The sequence below is a fragment of the Nanorana parkeri genome, unplaced genomic scaffold (genome assembly GCF_000935625.1).
Source record: "Nanorana parkeri isolate BGI_ZX_2015 unplaced genomic scaffold, ASM93562v1 scaffold759, whole genome shotgun sequence".
In the NCBI taxonomy this organism is placed as follows: domain Eukaryota; kingdom Metazoa; phylum Chordata; class Amphibia; order Anura; family Dicroglossidae; genus Nanorana; species Nanorana parkeri.
This window is the reverse complement of record NW_017307027.1, coordinates 76,028-92,938: the sequence shown is the minus strand read 5'-3', so window position 1 is coordinate 92,938 and position 16,911 is coordinate 76,028. Positions and strand designations below refer to the sequence as shown.

At 42.4% G+C, this 16,911-nt stretch overlaps 1 protein-coding gene across 1 annotated transcript in view; it reads left to right on the top strand.

The window, feature by feature from the left end:
- Positions 1-16,911, top strand: part of NEK7 (NIMA related kinase 7) — a 92,944-nt gene that overhangs the window by 46,371 nt on the left and 29,662 nt on the right. Inside the window, exons 6-8 of the mRNA XM_018564551.1 lie at positions 1,430-1,538; positions 10,316-10,423; positions 15,249-15,343. Coding sequence (XP_018420053.1) covers positions 1,430-1,538; positions 10,316-10,423; positions 15,249-15,343 — 312 coding nt within the window. The remainder of the gene's footprint in view (positions 1-1,429; positions 1,539-10,315; positions 10,424-15,248; positions 15,344-16,911) is intronic.

Genomic DNA, 16,911 nt, shown 5'->3' with positions numbered 1-16,911 from the left:
CTGGCCTACAGGAATGTTCATATGGCAGGATAGGCTGGGCAAGGTTTGACACTACCTGCAAGTGTTGGAGGTTTGTCTGTTGGTCGTGGCTAGGTTTTACATGTAATATACCACAACGCTTGAAAATGTAGCATGCATGTGATGAAACTTTCAGTGAATTAACAACTTTATTTTTGAGAAATGGCAAATGACACATGGGAATTAGGATAACGCATGTGCTGTCGTTCGTGAACTGTTTCCAGTGTGTTTAAAGTGGGCCTTAAATAGGCAATAATATCTAGTGTGTGTGTATATATGTGTGTGTATATGTATATCTATCTAGATGTATATCTCATATCTCACGTTTAAGCTACAAGAACTGCAGTAACTTGTATCGACAACAGAAATAATGACTTATCCTATGTAACTCTTCTGCCTAATTAGTTGCCTGGCTTGCCAGTAATACTGAAGCTATGGGCTGGATAAATGTCTTAAAATTAACTTTTTTTAAATGTACCAACAATAGTAATTTGTTGTATTGTTTAGCGATATTACTTCTTCTCCCCGCGTCCCTGTGTCGATCGTGGATGTGGGCGGGCGGTGAGCGTGAGGAGGTGCAGCATGTGGATGCGGGCAGGTCTGGCAGCAGCGAGCGTGAGGTGGGGAGGAAGTGTGGCGCGCAGCGTGGAGCCGTGAACAGGGCCAACCAATCGGAAGCCGATTAATCGATGATTGAAAAAGTGGACAACTTTTTCAATAATCGATTATAATCGATTATGTCGATTAGTTGTTGCAGCCCTAATATATATATATATAATTCTTTTTTTTTCCCCCTTATCTGGAAATGTATATGATGTGCCAGTTGTCTGATTGCAGCAGACACAAATGCTTACTTGCAAGAATTTGCATATTTGCTTCTCTCTAATATGGCACACATTTGGCATTTTCAACAATATCAATGTTTGTTTTTTGCCATATTATGCAATGACATGCTGATAAAATGGTACTTTAGGTTGAATGCTAAATATGTAGTTAATGTACATAAAATTATGTGTTCTGTATGCATCTATTACACAGGAACGGTAAGACATGATTCCTATTTGTTGGCTTAGTTTTACAGTTTACTATTCCACCTCTCCTTCCCCAACCTGTTCACTGGACAAGGAATCATCTTCATAACTTTGCTAATATAATGTTCATTGAGCAGAAAAATGGCACAAAAATTTGTAAAGCTGAATCAGGAAGTTCATCTTTGCTCTGCAATGCAGCAGAGATGTGTGAAGCCAAAAAAAAAAAGTCAATCTACTGTATAGTAAAACTCATTTGGTGCTAAAATAGTTCACAAATGTATTTTTTACTTTTATATGTAGTTTAATTTAAGAGTTCTTCAAGTATTATCATTTTACAGTCCCTAACATGTCTGTGCCTTTTTTTGTTTACACACTTTTAGCATTTTAAGAAACAGAAGCGGCTGATCCCTGAGAGGACAGTTTGGAAGTATTTTGTGCAGCTGTGCAGTGCCTTGGAACATATGCATTCCCGCCGTGTCATGCATAGAGGTAACTACTAACCTTTTAGGTTTCTCTGGGCCAGGATGCCTCACACAGGAGTTTCTGTAACAGTTCTGCCTATTTATAGCAAGTAAAAAATTGTGGCTCTATAAAATATACCTTTTTATTATGGAAGATATTGTCATTGTTTACTCTATAACCCTGATAGGTGTGGAAGCTTGTCGCCATTTTTTGTGTACAAGGGCCCATGTACACCACCTGTGATGCCTCAATGTGCGTTGGTGTGCTGCAGTGCCTAACACAGTGTACTGCAACACACCTGGGCACATACAATCGTGTGTTGCAGTGCAATGTGGTGTGAATAAGCACTTGTAAAGGAAATGTGTTTTTCTTAAAGTGATATTTAAAGGCAAAATGTTAAGTTATTTCAAATGCTGATTAAATCATTTACAGTGGATGCTGCTTCTTGATTATTAAGTTTGTTTTCTGCGGAATCCGCTTGTCCCCTGTGCATTGGCCCTGATATTCTGTTTTGCGCTGGCTCCTTTCCCTTGCAGGTTCCCAAGGAGCCACCCTTGTGTGTGCTATTAGGCTGTGTGCGTCTCCACAAACACACAGGCACAGCAAAGCAAGCCATATACCTCTTCCTTCCTTTCTCCCATTTCCAAATAGACAGCTGCTGGAGAATGCTCTTTCCCTTGTGATCTTGTACTGGACACGAAGTTCAAAGAAGCCGAGTTGAGAGAGTTGGAACCAGCTGTTTGGAAATATGATGGCTGTAGGTGCTTGGGTAAACATATGAAGAAATACTTTGCTGGTCTTTGTGTGTTTGATTTAGATTCATTATTGATAAATAGTTTGAGAGTTTAATACTACTTGAAATATACAGTACAGGACACAAGATCATTCTTAGCCATGAGTTATACTGCCACCTTTAAAGTGATTGGACACTGGCAAAAAAAAACTCCACCTCTCAGTAAGCCACAGGTTTTTGCTTGTGTACTATAGGGCTAGTTTACATTATCTTCCGATTTTGGCCGGAACGCACTGGATTGCATTCCAGCCGACTCACTTTCTTTTGGGGCGGGAGGGAGTGTTGTGGTGCAGTGAACTCAATAGCACCGCAACCTCGCCCTTCGGCCGCAATGCGGTCGGCTGCACAGGAACACATGGCCCATCAGTGCCTGCGTTCTGGTCAGGTACCGTCAGAAAAAGTAGTGTGTGCCACGTTATCGAACCAGTGCGTTTTGGCCACAATCGGGATGGTGTGAACTAGCCCTAAGTGATGGACTTCTCTCTACTGGGAGAAGCTAACCTCCATCTTGTGGTTTTGTCTTTTATTTTTCCCTAGATTCTTGTAGCACTACTGCAGCTTTCTTAATCGGTTGACTCCTCGGCTGAGCCTTGAGGGACTGTACCCAGATCCCTTCTGGAAGATAATGTGGGGCCAGCCTGTAATGCATTCGATCCTGCCGTAGTGGATCACATTAAGTTAGCAGCACTGTGCTGTACGGGTCCAGGGCCATGGTCAAAGGACAGGGCTTCATCTGCTGGAGCCCTGTCCCGTAAGTCCCCTTCAGGGTTAATCTCACTGGGAGGACAAAGCCAGGACCTAGCGTCCTGAAATCTGCTATGTAGGGAATATACTGCTGTGAGTGGGTGTCTTTCCCTGGCCCAGTGTGCTGATGCCTCAGTCCCTTCTGGGGTTATTAGCGGGGAAATGATTGACACATTTACATAGAATGTCACAGCCGTAGTCAGCTGGCCATTTTTAAAAATTGGTTGTCGTTTTTTTTTTTTTTCTCGTCAATTGGGGCTGCCCATACACCTGCGAAGATTTGGATCATACTGCACATACGCGTGCCAGGCCACTTCTGCTGCCTACTACAGTACAGCAAGCAATCATCAGATTGCTGCTAGTGTCTGGCACCAAAGGCTAACCCTTCCCTCTCTGCAGTGGTCAAGGTTGTGAGTGCCTCTTTGGGAGCTATTCCTCACCACACATGGCAGATCGTATGCACAGGCTGAAGCTGAGCAAACAGCTGTCCCCAGTGTAAGTTTCTCCCTTACTCTGAGGCCCCATTCACACTGAGCGACATGAAAATCGTGCGATTTTATATGAGCGACTTGTCCCTATTGGGCTGTATCCAATCAGGAGCAAAACCGCTCAAATAAAAGGGTCATGTAGGAGCAACAAGCTACAGCGACGAGCTACAAGCGATATTGAGCGACGAGATGTGAACAGCTCCATTGTAATGGATTGGAGAAGCTACATAGAGCGATATCGCGTGGAAATATGACCGATATCGCTGCAAAAATCGCTCGATAAATCGCTCAGTGTGAATGGGGCCTGAGGCTTCAACTGTTCCCTTGGCCGCACACCTATATTTAGCCTAAAGAGTAGTTTTCAGCCACTAAGGCTAACTTCATGAGAAGTATGTCAGCCCTTTTGGAGGCTGCAGACTGCTGAAGTTGCAAGCGGGCTCCATCAGCTTCCATCCCAGAGTCAGTCTCTTTCCCCTTATAGCTCTCAGCTTACCTGAGGAGGTGGAGAAGGGAAATTCTTCTTCCGTTTCAGAAGAATCTGATTAGAAAGAGATTCTATCTTGCTGAAATGTCTCAAAAACACCAAAAGATACCATTGCAATCCTTCATGTGGTTTACAAATGCCTTAACTAAGAGCAGCCTGCATTGGTCCATTATATGGTTTCCAGCCTGGGTTCCTTTTTAAAATGTCCAAACTAGCAAAGACCTTTCCTGTACACTCAATCATAAAACCTGTGTTGTATGGAGGACTGGTCTCAACCTGTAAAGATTTCCAAAGCGCTTTGCTCAGCAATGTCTGGTTGAGTAGGGTTTCCTTAAGAAATATACTGTCCCTGCTGTGGACCCAGCTATCTCCTGCCTAAACAAAACCCTTATGTAGTTAAGGATGACCTTGTTTTCAAGAAGCCTGTAAACAAGAGGCGAGAAGTCCTTTGTTTTCCTTGTCTGGGCTTCCCATGCAAGTTGCTGTTGCAAGCATGCCCATCTGCCAAACTCTAGCTGCCTGGGCAAATAGCATGGCTCATGACCCTGTATCTATTTTGTCTTATGAGTCAGTCCATGAGCACAGTGGGCTCCTGCCTTTGGCTCTGTGCTACTGCGCTGACTGGTTGGCTGATAGCTTCACAAAATCTCCAGTGATGAGCCTCCTTTTAAATACAAATAAAGGAGGGTCCTTTGACCTCTATTGCTGGTCTACTGAACTGCCATGCAAGGAACGCCTCGAGAGGATGGCTTTGACTGGGAACGCAAAGTCTTCCCAAGATTGTTTCTTCAATCCACCTGAGCGCGTTCGTTCCGCCAGTCAGTGCTGGAGGATCGGACAGGGGAGGGGGGAATCCAGTCCCTCCCCTGTCACGGCAGAGAGCCGTGATCGGATCGAGAAGTGAGCGGACGCCAGTATGTGTTCCCGATCTATTGAGCCGTCCAGTCCCTCCCCTGTCACGGCAGAGAGCCGTGACCGGATCGGATCGAGAAGTGAGCGGACGCCTGTATGTGTTCCCGATCTATTGAGCCGACCTGTGACAGTTTCATTGTCACGGGTCGGCTACAACTATGAGGATGAGTGAAAAGCACTCGCCTCAGTTCTCCTTTTAAGCTTTAGCAGGTGGATGTTTTCCCAGTACAGTTGATACCCATGTAAGAGGCTGCCCAGACCCCTCACATGGGTACCGGCCATTCCCCCCTGATGGCGGTGTTCTTTCAAAGGTTGTGACTACGTTTAGAATGTGTGACGTGGTCACAGGTTTTAACGTAATCCCGCCAATAGGTGTGACCTCCGAATGAGATCTCACATTCCACCGCACTCACAAAGAAGTCACCGCACTCACTCGCATAGAAGTGACATTTCAGGACCGATCAGCAGTTCCAGGGCAAATCGGTTCTCCTGCACATGCGATTTTTCGATGCCGATCTGCCCTGGAACAGTGGAGAAAGCGTTGGAATTCTTCACCTATTCCACCGCTGAAAAACTGGGCAAGATTACGTTTGAGACCACATTCCAGCGTGTCTCTAAGCCTGATGAAGGGGATCCTGCGTGGCCCCGAAAGCGCTTGCCAATGAGATACAGCTATTGGCAATAAATAAACATTTTGCTTTTTCAACTTGCGGTGTGCTGGTGACGTTTTTCTATTGCACTTTCTAACGTGGTCTCAAACATTGATAGAACAGAGGCCCTGTTTGTAATAATTTAATCAGACAAATAGATTATAATAGGGAACATTACAGTGTAATATTCCCCATTATAATCCACTTGTCTAATTACATGAAATAGTAGTACACAAGCCGCTCGGACTCAGCCAGCCAGAGGATCTCAGCAGCCAGGGAGTGTCGATGTCTGCACTGCAGAGGGCGGGGCGTGTGACACACGCGTCTCCTGTGACTCACCGGGAAGGGAGGTGAGTCACAGGACCTGCCCCCTCACTGAGAAGCCCGTCGGCAGTGTGGGGCCCCGGTGTTCTAACCCCGGGACCCCGCACTGCCCCATATTGTAGGACCGGGGCTGTGGGGGTGCCCAGGACCGGACCCCACTGGGCCCCCCCACAGCCTCAGGCCCCGGTCCGGCTGCATCGGCGGTAGTTCCGCCCCATTTTGGCCTCTTCTGATGCCAGTTTCGAGGTCAGTAAAGTGCTTCAAGCTATTATCTGAGTTGTCGTGCCCCCTTGACCCATTGTTACTTGGGCCTGTTAGAGCTTAGTTGCTGTGCTGCCCACCCTTTATTTGAACTGCTTTTGGGCCATTCCGTGGTTAACTGATCCGGCATCCTGTACTAGGGATGCACCGATACCAAGTATTTGGGCGGGTACTCGTACTCGCCCAATACTCCCGATACAGGAACTTCCGGTATCAGGAAGTTGGCTAGTCATTACACGCCGCCTGGCTTCCTTAATGGGACTTCTGGTATTCAGTATTGGCGAGTACCGAAAATGAAACATCTATACTTGATACCGAAAAACCAGTATCTGCATCTATATGATTTAAGAAAAGAGAATTTTTGACTTGAAACTTTTTTTTTTTTTCCATGAACAATTCATGATCTGTATCTCCTCCGTTCTTTATGATTTCCCTTTTGCGTGCTATAAAATGGAGGCTTGATGGGAGTGGAAGGATTTTTTTACTAGGACTGTTCTTGTACTGTACTCCTAGAAAAGACTGTTCTGTTTTCCTGGCCTCTCTGTGTGCAACCCAAGATGGCTCTTTAGGGTTTTTCCTTGATGACGGCTCTTAGTTTTTATTCAACTTCACACAAGAAATGTTAAAGTAGTATTAAACTCTCAAACCTTTTTCAAAAATGAATCTAGATCAAATATATATTGGCCAGCAAAGTATTTCTTTCATTTTTTTTGCCTAAGCACATTCATTATTTTTCATAACAGCTGACCAACTCTCAACTTGACTTCTCTGAACTTCTTGTCCAGTTCAAGATCACAAGGCACAGAGCAATCTCCAGCAGCTGTCTATCTACTAACTTGGAGAAGGCAGAAGATAGGAGGGATATTTAGGGAGCAGGGGAGTGGCTGGCTTTGATCTGCCTGTGTGTTTGTGGAGATGCTCACACAGGATCCTGCAAGGGTAAGGAGCCACCCTAGCACCAGGGATATTAGGGCCACTGCTGACAGCTGACCTGTTAATTCTGCAGGAAACTAAAACTTTTAAACATCAAGCAGTACCATCCATTGACTTCATTAACGCTTTAATCTTGAAGGATTTTTGTTCAGCGGATTAATATGCAGTTTTAAAAGATAAACTTTTTTTTAAATGTTTTGGGGTACAGTAATTAAAAGAAGCCACACTAAAGAGTGCTGCAATTGGATATTGGAAAGTGTAGGACACCTAGGTGCAGTAAATAAAGGAGAACTAAGTGGTAACCTTCCTGCGCTCGGTGTTTTACAGCTTGACACAAAACTCTCAGGTGTGAACAGGGGCCATAGAAATGAATGGGATTCCTTGTGTTGAGAATTTTGTCGCAGTTAGCTTTGAGCGTCAAAACGCCCAGGTGTGAACAGGGACTTAGAGGTGCGGCAGGGTGCACTCATTTGAATGGGCTGCCTACCGCAGCTAACTTGCATTCAAAGATGTGCACATACATTTTTTTTCAATCACATCTAACCCCATCGCATGATAAAAGGCTAGCATGCAATGTGGTGCGATACAACGCATATGTGATGGCTGGGTGCATTGGGGTGCCATTAAGGCTGGGTTCACACCTGACCGCATGGCAATCGTGCAGATGGCCGCATGGTCACAGAGTCGCCCAGTGCAGCCGCTCGCGCTGTGGGTGCCATTATTTTCTAATGGCACCCCAGTCGTGCCTGGCGGATCACATGGTTTCCTGCCGCATTTCCCCCCGTGCAATTGAAAAAGCAGTGCGTCGTGTGTTGCAAAAAAGGTACCCATTGAAATCACTAGCACACGATTGCGTGGCCCCGAGATGCGCATCCCGGGTGTCGCTGAGATGTGAACCTAGCCTAAGAAATGATACCACAGCGCACCTAACATTGCAACATGCGGCGCGGGATTGCATGCATTACCGCACGCATTCCCACATCACATAAATGTGAACAGAGACTTACTCTAGTTTTCAGAAAGAAGTCCCAGAATGAGGCTGCAAAAACTCACACACAAAGCACTGCAAACTAATCAACAAGCCTGGCGGCAGACTAAAGGACGTAAAATCCAAAGCAGCTGCACGTCTCATATCATTTTTAAAATATACGGGAATTCTATTTTTCTTGTCAACAGATCGATAACTTATTTCAGCATTGAAAAGATCCACATAAAAGTTTATTTTGTAGAGAATCCGCTAGATGTTGACTGCTCAGTCACAGGCAGTCCAACAAATAATGAGGGAGATTTCATGCAGTTACCACTTAAATTTTCGCAATTCAGGCCGTCTCTTATTCGTAACGGACAATTAGTATTGGCGACCCACGCATCTGCAATCCTGGGCAACCAACTAAGGTGGTTTCGAAAAGATGTGCAACATATTTATCCCTGCATAGCTTTTCACTTACAGCATATGCACAATTGAGAAGTGGTCAGGGTCCTGTTTTATGTTGTCGCAATTCTACGTTTAAACAGCAGAGGGAGAAATGTATGGATCAAACTAAACTCGTACAGTAAATCGTGTTCCTGTTTGTTGTTTTGTGCTTGGCTGTGGGAGAGAATTGGTAGATTCTTCCCATTGTGACTTAAGCACAGCTAATACAAGAAAAAGAGGAGTGGACCCCACCTATTTTATTATTATTGTAGATTCTGAAGTGCCATCCCATATACGAGATCATATTAACCAGAAAACACACATAAGTGGTAATGTGCATGTAGCATTGAGAGGACATAGATCATTGTATAAAATTACAAAAATGTATTTGATAAATCACATAAAATTATCCCAAGTGATAGTCAATAAAAAACACACTTGGGTTAAATATGCAAAGTCCATGTATATCTTGTGACCTTTGGGTTTTGTAAGATATACCACTGACAATATACAATATTTATACACCTATATTGAAGTGTTTTGCAGTGAATTCCACTTGTTTAGGACTGGCTTGCATTATTGTTATGGTTAAAAGAGAATTATGGGGTAAGTGTTTTCCCCCATAGTTCTCTTTAGGGTCCCGGGAGGACATATACAAATGTCCTCCTGTGACCCAAAACCAAACATAGCGGGCTATTGCCCGCAATATGTAAAGAGCGCCGCACCTGGACGGATCCGGACAATACTATAGAAATCCACCCTGCTGCCTGATTGACCGCAGGTTCTGCTTGCCCCCTCCTACATCCATCCCTCCAGTCAGCACTGTGGGGAGAGGTGAAGTAAGGGAGCAGCTGTATGTTTCCGCTCACTTCCCGATCAATAGAGCTGACGTGTGACAGTTTCAATGTCACACGTTGGCCCTAACTATGGGGATGAGTGTAATTTACTCACCTCATAGTTCTACTTCATATAAAGTCAGCATATAGACCCTATCTGTGGAAATGTGGGTAAGGCTAGGGCATCAAGTGTATTGGGAATGCTTGACACTTGTAGTCACTGTACTTAGAGGTGCAGAACTCGGAAATACTTGCACAAGCCCTATTTGAAGGGTCATAGGTGTGTCATTGTAAGCCTTTAGCTCTTGTTGGTGATGATAGAATGTTTGGGATTGAAAAAGGAGGAAATCTAGCATAGGTGTCCACCACTATCTACTGTGATTCCCCGAAAGTAAGACCTACCCCGAAAGTAAGACCTAGCGCTGTCTTCGGGGATTTCGGGGATTTCTGTAATATAAGAAAATAAGACCTAGTTCGGTGGTAGGTCTTATATTACAGAAATACGCTAGGTCTTACTTTTGGGGTAGCTGCACATAAACTGAATTTTGAATCTAAAGACCGGCCACAGCTCCCGCCCACACACCCGCCCACAGGCCCGCCCACACGCCAGACGCAGCGCCCGCACGCACGATGGAAGCGGAATATCATCCACCGGGACCGGCAACAGCACGCCGCCTTCCGGGACCTCGTCCGGTCCTCCCCCAGCCAGGTAAGACATCCCCCGAAAATAAGACCTAGTGTCTTGTTTCGTGCAAAAAAAATAAATAAGACACTGTCTTATTTTCGGGGAAACACGGTACATAAGATCTACATTAATTAAAAATAAAGTTGTACATTTATTCTATAAAGTTGCATTTCTGGACAGTAAGTGTTATTTTTTTATTGCATTTATGTTTTAATATGTACAGACTTCCTGATTGTATTGTTTTGGTATTGAGTTTTTAAATGTACCATTTTCCCTCTAGATATTAAGCCAGCCAATGTGTTTATAACAGCCACAGGCGTGGTGAAGCTGGGGGATTTAGGCTTGGGCCGCTTCTTCAGCTCCAAAACCACAGCTGCACATTCTTTAGGTAAGCTGTCCTAAGAGGCACGGGTACTGAGTGGGTGTTTTACTGCCCAGTCTGATGCCATGTGTCAGCTGTGAAACCCACAGCCCCCTCCAGAAAGCCCTATTAACCTGTGTCGAGGCACACTATTAATTTCACGTAGCTTTCAGGAGTTTCCTGTTATGACGACCTCTGACCTTGGAACTGACTTTAAAAGAACCCGCTGCCACCATAACCACCGATTTATTTATTTTATGGTTGCGTTGTTAAGATTTAAAGGGGAGAAAAAAATTCAGAGACTAGCCTATGAAGGAAAGACATTTTACCAGCAGTATAATGAATAAAGAATTACAAGGGCTTCATAAAAAGAAACCCATTTATTTGGTCCCAAAATACGCGACCTTTCTAATCAGGGAAGTTGCTTTTTTTTTTTTTTTGCCTGCTCCAAAATGCCTGCATGTTTATGAAAGGGAAATGCTAGAACACGGGGTTGTGTTTTTATTGGAAAAGTTATTACCATATTGTAAGTTGAGTTAATTAAATGGTACATAGGAGAAAGTGAATGCTTCATAGATGTACGCTCATGGCATTTTCCCAAGCTGGTAAACTTACAAAACATACAGCGCTTATGCACATTCGTTTTTTTATTGTTCTCATACTTGGGTAAACAAAACCATATCACACATATAATCAAAAGATAAGGGAGATTGCAAGGTACCTCTACCAGGATGGAGAGACCAATTCAAAACTAATATGAGCTAAAACAAGAGGCTCAGCTTTGATCATTGACATGCTACAATCATAACACATCTGTTTATAACAGCATAGATATCCTGTTGTAGACAGACTCTAAGATTTTAACACTTGTGTAACGTTGATAGTGTCTTTCTAGTGAGCACAATATTTTAAGCTGTCACTGCAGTAGCTATGACATTAATGTGAGTTATTTGCCTTTTTTACCTGCTTGGTCATGATTTTCATGTTGTATTAAATATAAAGACGTGCAGGCCACTAGAGGGCGGTTTATATTCAATTCCACTTACTCCCCCCCCTTACTAATACAGGGGTAGGCAACCTCGGCAGTCCAGCTGTGGGGAAACTAGAAATCCCATGAGACATTTCAAAACTGACAGCCGCAGAAATGACTCTGAGGCATAATGGGATTTGTAGTTTGGCCACAGCTGGAGTGCCTAGGTTGCTTACCTCTGTACTAATATGTGTTCTTGTTTTTTAAGATTTATCATATTTTACAGCCTTTTTTTTTTTTTTTCTTTACCTCTCTCCCCCTAGTTTAGCCTGCTAGTTACTGGTTTGGCATAACTGCAACTAGATTCAATGGACAGGGAACATTATGCTCATTCACTGTACAGCGTGAAGGGCTAAAGGTGACATAAGTAGCTGAATTGCTGAAGCTGTAAAATAAAATGCTTAATTAGATGTTACCTATGTTCTCTGGCTGCTCTTGTAGTGTTGGAAGGTGTGTACATTACAATATCCGTTAAAGAGTAAAACAGGAAAGAAATAGGTTTTTCATCTATAGGTCTTTTCCCAGTTTTGCTTTACTAAATGTCAAAATAAAATATAAGATACTAAAGGGTTTTTTTTTCCCTGTGGCTTGTTCAGTTTATATACTTGTTTTGTGAGCAGAGCGTAGCAGCACATCGGTAATGTTAAATGTTTAATAAACGATTTGTTCATATTTACCGGACTAAAAAAAAACAACTTTAGAAAAAAAGAATTTCCTGGAAAAAAAAAAAAAGTCCAAAACCACTTAACATTTAATTTTTAAGGTGTCGTTCACAAAAGGCTTCCTGCAATTCTTTTTGCAGTTAAGGTGACAAAGTCTAAAATCCCCCTCACCCCAATGGTGCTTTAAGGACTTACCTTAAATGATGCCTCTTGATCCGATCATCTTCTTTCCAGTAGTTTTCAGGAGTCTGGTGCCGGTCTCTGATCCAGCGCTGACTGTCCCATGGGCATGCTGCCGGATGCCTACATTAACTTGCCCTGTGTCTCTCCTCTTCTCCCGGCTGAAGATCTCTACTGCGCATGCGCCTGCCTTATGATCCTTCGCGGCCTCCCAAGAATCTTCAGAACTTCGGACAGGAACACGCGGCGGAGACGCAGGTAAGTTTTACCTTTTTTGGTAACTTTCTTTTTTTAATTGTTATTAATGTTTTTGCATATCTCTACTGCTTGCTAGCAGTAGAGATATGCAAAAAAAAAAACCCCAGAAGGTTTGATTCTACTTTAAGAGCAAGAAAAACTGATCTGGGAAGTATAAACAAACTCTATGCTTCCCACATAACTTCCTCAGTTTAAATGCGTTTACATATTTTGCTGCATAAACCCAGGCCGAACTGTTCCAGGATGCACATATTTATCTAAGCGTAGCTAGGCTTAACGCACCTCGGTGCTGTTAAAATGACTTGGCGTACAATGAGTGAGAGAAAAGCATTACATGAGTCCAGATGCATTTAGAAATTGGCTCCTAACGCACCTCGGCAAATGTTTTTTGAGGCTTGTATGCTTGAGGCTTAGACATTAGAATGTATTAATAAATTTATATCCGTCTGAACATTTAAATCTACAAATTAAATCTACAAATTAAATATTGTAAATCTTAACTCCCTTTTAAAAGAGTTTAAATTGTACTTAAGTTATACTGTAATTAGTTTCAACTTACAGGGTTTATTCATTTAGGATGCATTCACACCAAAATCGAAAGGTACCTGTCAATTTCCTTTTCCTTCTGTCGCGTTTTCTTTTTTTGGGGGGGTGGGAAAGCTTTGTGAAATAACTTGTCCTGAGTTGACATGCTTCACTGTAATAGCTTGTGATGCGTTGCATTAGCATACTTTTGTGATGCGTTGCAGTGAAAAAAAGTAGAGCATGCTGTACTTTTTGTTTTTCTTCAGCGCAGTAGAGATATGCAAAAAAAAACAAAGGTTTAATTCTGCTTTAAGAGCAAGAAAAACTGATCTGGGAAGTATAAACACTGCGGTGTAAACTGTCCCCATTCACACATTCATTTTTCATTGGCCTTGCGTTACCATCAGTTAAAAAAAACGGATGGTAATCCAACGCAACAGATTCGGTGTGAATTAGGCCTTATTCTGTAAGCGTTAAAGTCTCGCCTAGTATTTTTCACAGCTCAGTCACTTAACTCCTATGGTGTATGTTGCTTTTTATCCCATGCTTCTGTGTGATGTAGAAAGTGATATACAGACAGATCATCCTCTTCATTCCCAACCACGCTCTGCAAAGGAGATGACCTCTTGATTGACCACTCTTATCTTACTGTCCTTCACTTTCTAGACACAAAACGAGCCTTTCTCTCCAGTTCCTTTGCTTCCCTGTGACAGTGCACCCCCTCCCTCTGCATTCCTGTGACCTCACTTGTGTCTGTCTGTCACCTGTTAATTTGTACAATCTGTGGTATTGCTATTAATGTTTTACCATCAATGTGGCCTGTTTTTTGTGTGCCCTAGGTTGCCTATTGGCAGGCATTTAGAAAATCACTACTTTGTATTATACGTTTGAACTGTACTGTTTGGGTTCACTATATGATATGCTGACCTCAGACATGCCAACAATTGGATTTTGGTAATCTCAGCAAAATTGCTACTATGGGCTTTTATATATCTCTATATATCTCTATACATAGAGATATATAGATATATGTACAGAAAAACTGGGATTTAAATGTTGCATAAGCCGTCCCTAGTGTTAAGTCCATGCAGCTTGTTCGTAGATCAGGTTTATTAGAAATCAAAATGGTAACCATGGTGCATGAATGCCTTCAAGTAGTCTCATGCTGAAGTGATTGCTCATAAGGCTGAATTACTACTAGTAATTAGGATTAGCCTTATGACTATGCATTTCAACATGAAACTCATCAAGGTGTTTAAACACCACCACCACCACCACCACTACTACTACTACTACAGTAAACTTCCAGTTATCCGGCACCCATGGGGATTGGTAGATGCTGGATAACTGTAGTTTCTGGTTGCTCGAGAGTTACTATTAGCTCTCAAGCAACAACCCCCATTCACCTGCTGGCTAGATTCTGTTATTGGCTATTTCAAATTGCCATAGCCAATAGCAGGCTGCCTATTGCACACGCCCACTGCCCGTTGTTTGCATTCACTTGCCAACTGAGCAATCTAGCCCTTGGCCGCCGCAAGATGTAAACAGAGAATTTCGTTAGCAACTAAATAAATTTAGCTGCTAACAAAAAATTTTAATGTGCAAATGTCTATCAAGTAACTGGCAAAAAAAATTGAGGACATATGTCCTCGATTTTTTTTTTTTTCTTCTGGTTGCTTGAATGCCGGATAATGGGGAGTTTACTGTACTACTACTACTGTGATTCCACCCAGAGTACCCAAGGATCAGTTTCATCTCTTGCATGTTTTAATTTAACAAGGCAAAAGTTGCAAAGCAGTGGTCCGGAGGTGAACTCTACGATTTAAGCCCAGGATTTCAAAATGAAACGCATTGGAGGGGCAGACCTGAGAGTGGACTTTGTGTAGATGTGTTATTTGAAAAAAATGAAGTTTCCATCGACATATGGAGTGCGGCGGATGTTTTATTATTTTGACTGCATCCAACGCAAGAGTGAGGATGAGCTCCAGCCGGTGAGCACCTAGATTCCCCCTGCTTTTGTGCTGTGGAGGAGTGGTGCAATCTTTTAAGTGTAGTAGTCTGGAGATGGACATGTGTCCAGTCCCTTGGGGCAGCAGATTTTCTATAGCTAAAATGAACCATTAACTTGCTTACATTGTCCTTTTACTATTGATATTGTGCTCCAGTGATTTTTTTTTTTTCCCCCTCTTGTTTACAGTTGGTACCCCCTATTACATGTCACCAGAAAGGATACATGAAAACGGATACAACTTCAAATCTGATATTTGGTCATTAGGATGTCTGTTGTATGAGGTAATTGTTCATATAATCTATTATGTGGCACAGAGTGGTGTACCACTGCATTTACTGGTTTCCAAAGTTTACTTCCTGGAAATTGAAGTACAAATTCTACTTTTAAAGGCAAATTTGTACAGGCACACAAACGCGTACATGTCTTCTGACAGCTACAGCCTCCCATGCTGTTTTCAGCTCAGTCTGTGAAAATCTAGTGTCGGACTGGTCCAATCTGCACACTAAAACTAGTGTGCAGGAAAACAATAAAAAACTACCTTTTGTGTGAAAATAACAAACTGTTAATGCTCTTAACAGGAGATATTTATCAATTTTAAAAACTGAAACCTGTACATGGTTATCCCTACCCAGTATGTTCTAGCATTACAGGTCTCATCCAAGAAACAAAAGGTATGCTCCCATGTAGAAGCAGGAGCTTCACCTGTATTTTTTATGTAAGTTGTTCTATTAAATTTCATGATATAGAAGAGGAGGTTGTTAGAAACACAGCACATGGTTGTCTGCTAATGGACAGTAAATTGGCAAGTAAAGCCTTAGTTTGTCCAATTTGGTTTTTTTTTTGTTTAGGTTTGTATAGAGTGGGAAGAGTTCAAAATTAAATTTTAATGTATTTTATGTCTGTGACCTCAGTGTGTCCATGTGATGCCCTTTAAGAAATAGAGGGTGCTGTTGTCACTTTTTGTCCTGAGAAATCTATCCAGCAGAGATAGACAATGCTAAAAACCCAACAGGTTCTTACCCTCCCCCAATGTAAAACTTAATAAAAGTTACGCTTCGATGGATTAAATTTGAACTGAAAACTTAAAATGTACCTTTTTGTCTCTTTCCCTCTAAACAAAAAATAAAATAGCAGTATATACGTCGCTGGCAGCGGGCCCCTTTAAACAGACTGTGTGTGTGTAAAGCAGACTGTCGGATTTACAGTGGAAGCGTTTCTGGCGGCTCAGCTGCCACTAGATTGCTTCCTAGCTTATTTGAAGTGCAAAGGTGACATTTGGGGGTCTAATTGACCCTTAATGTTACTGTAAAGAGAACCTGTCATCGCTAATATGCGATCACACAGGGGGCTTGTAACCCCCCTTATGTGATAGCAATTAAGTGAAGTAAAAAAAAAAGTTTTAAAACAATTAGATTAAAATGTTAAAAAAAATGTTTTAAGCACTTCAAGACCAGGTGTTTAGACCCCCTTCCTGGCCAGGCCATTTTTCAGTATTCAGCGCTGCGATACTTTGACTGACATTTGTTCCGTCATGCAACGCTGTACTGAAATTAATTTTATACCATTTTTTGGGGACTGATAGAGCTTTCTTTTGGTGGTATTTAATCACCACTACGGGTTTTATTTTTTATTATAATTAGGAAAAATTACTGAAAATTTTGAAAAAAAAACGTTTTTTGTAACATTATGTTAGGAAACATTTATTATTACCCAGTTTTTTGGTCAAATATTAAAGATCAGGTCACGTCGGTTAAATAGACACTAAACATGTCAAGCTTTAAAATTGCGCGCACCCGCGACATCGCAGAAAACGACGGCAACCAAAATTGGCCATAGGCGACACTTTAAA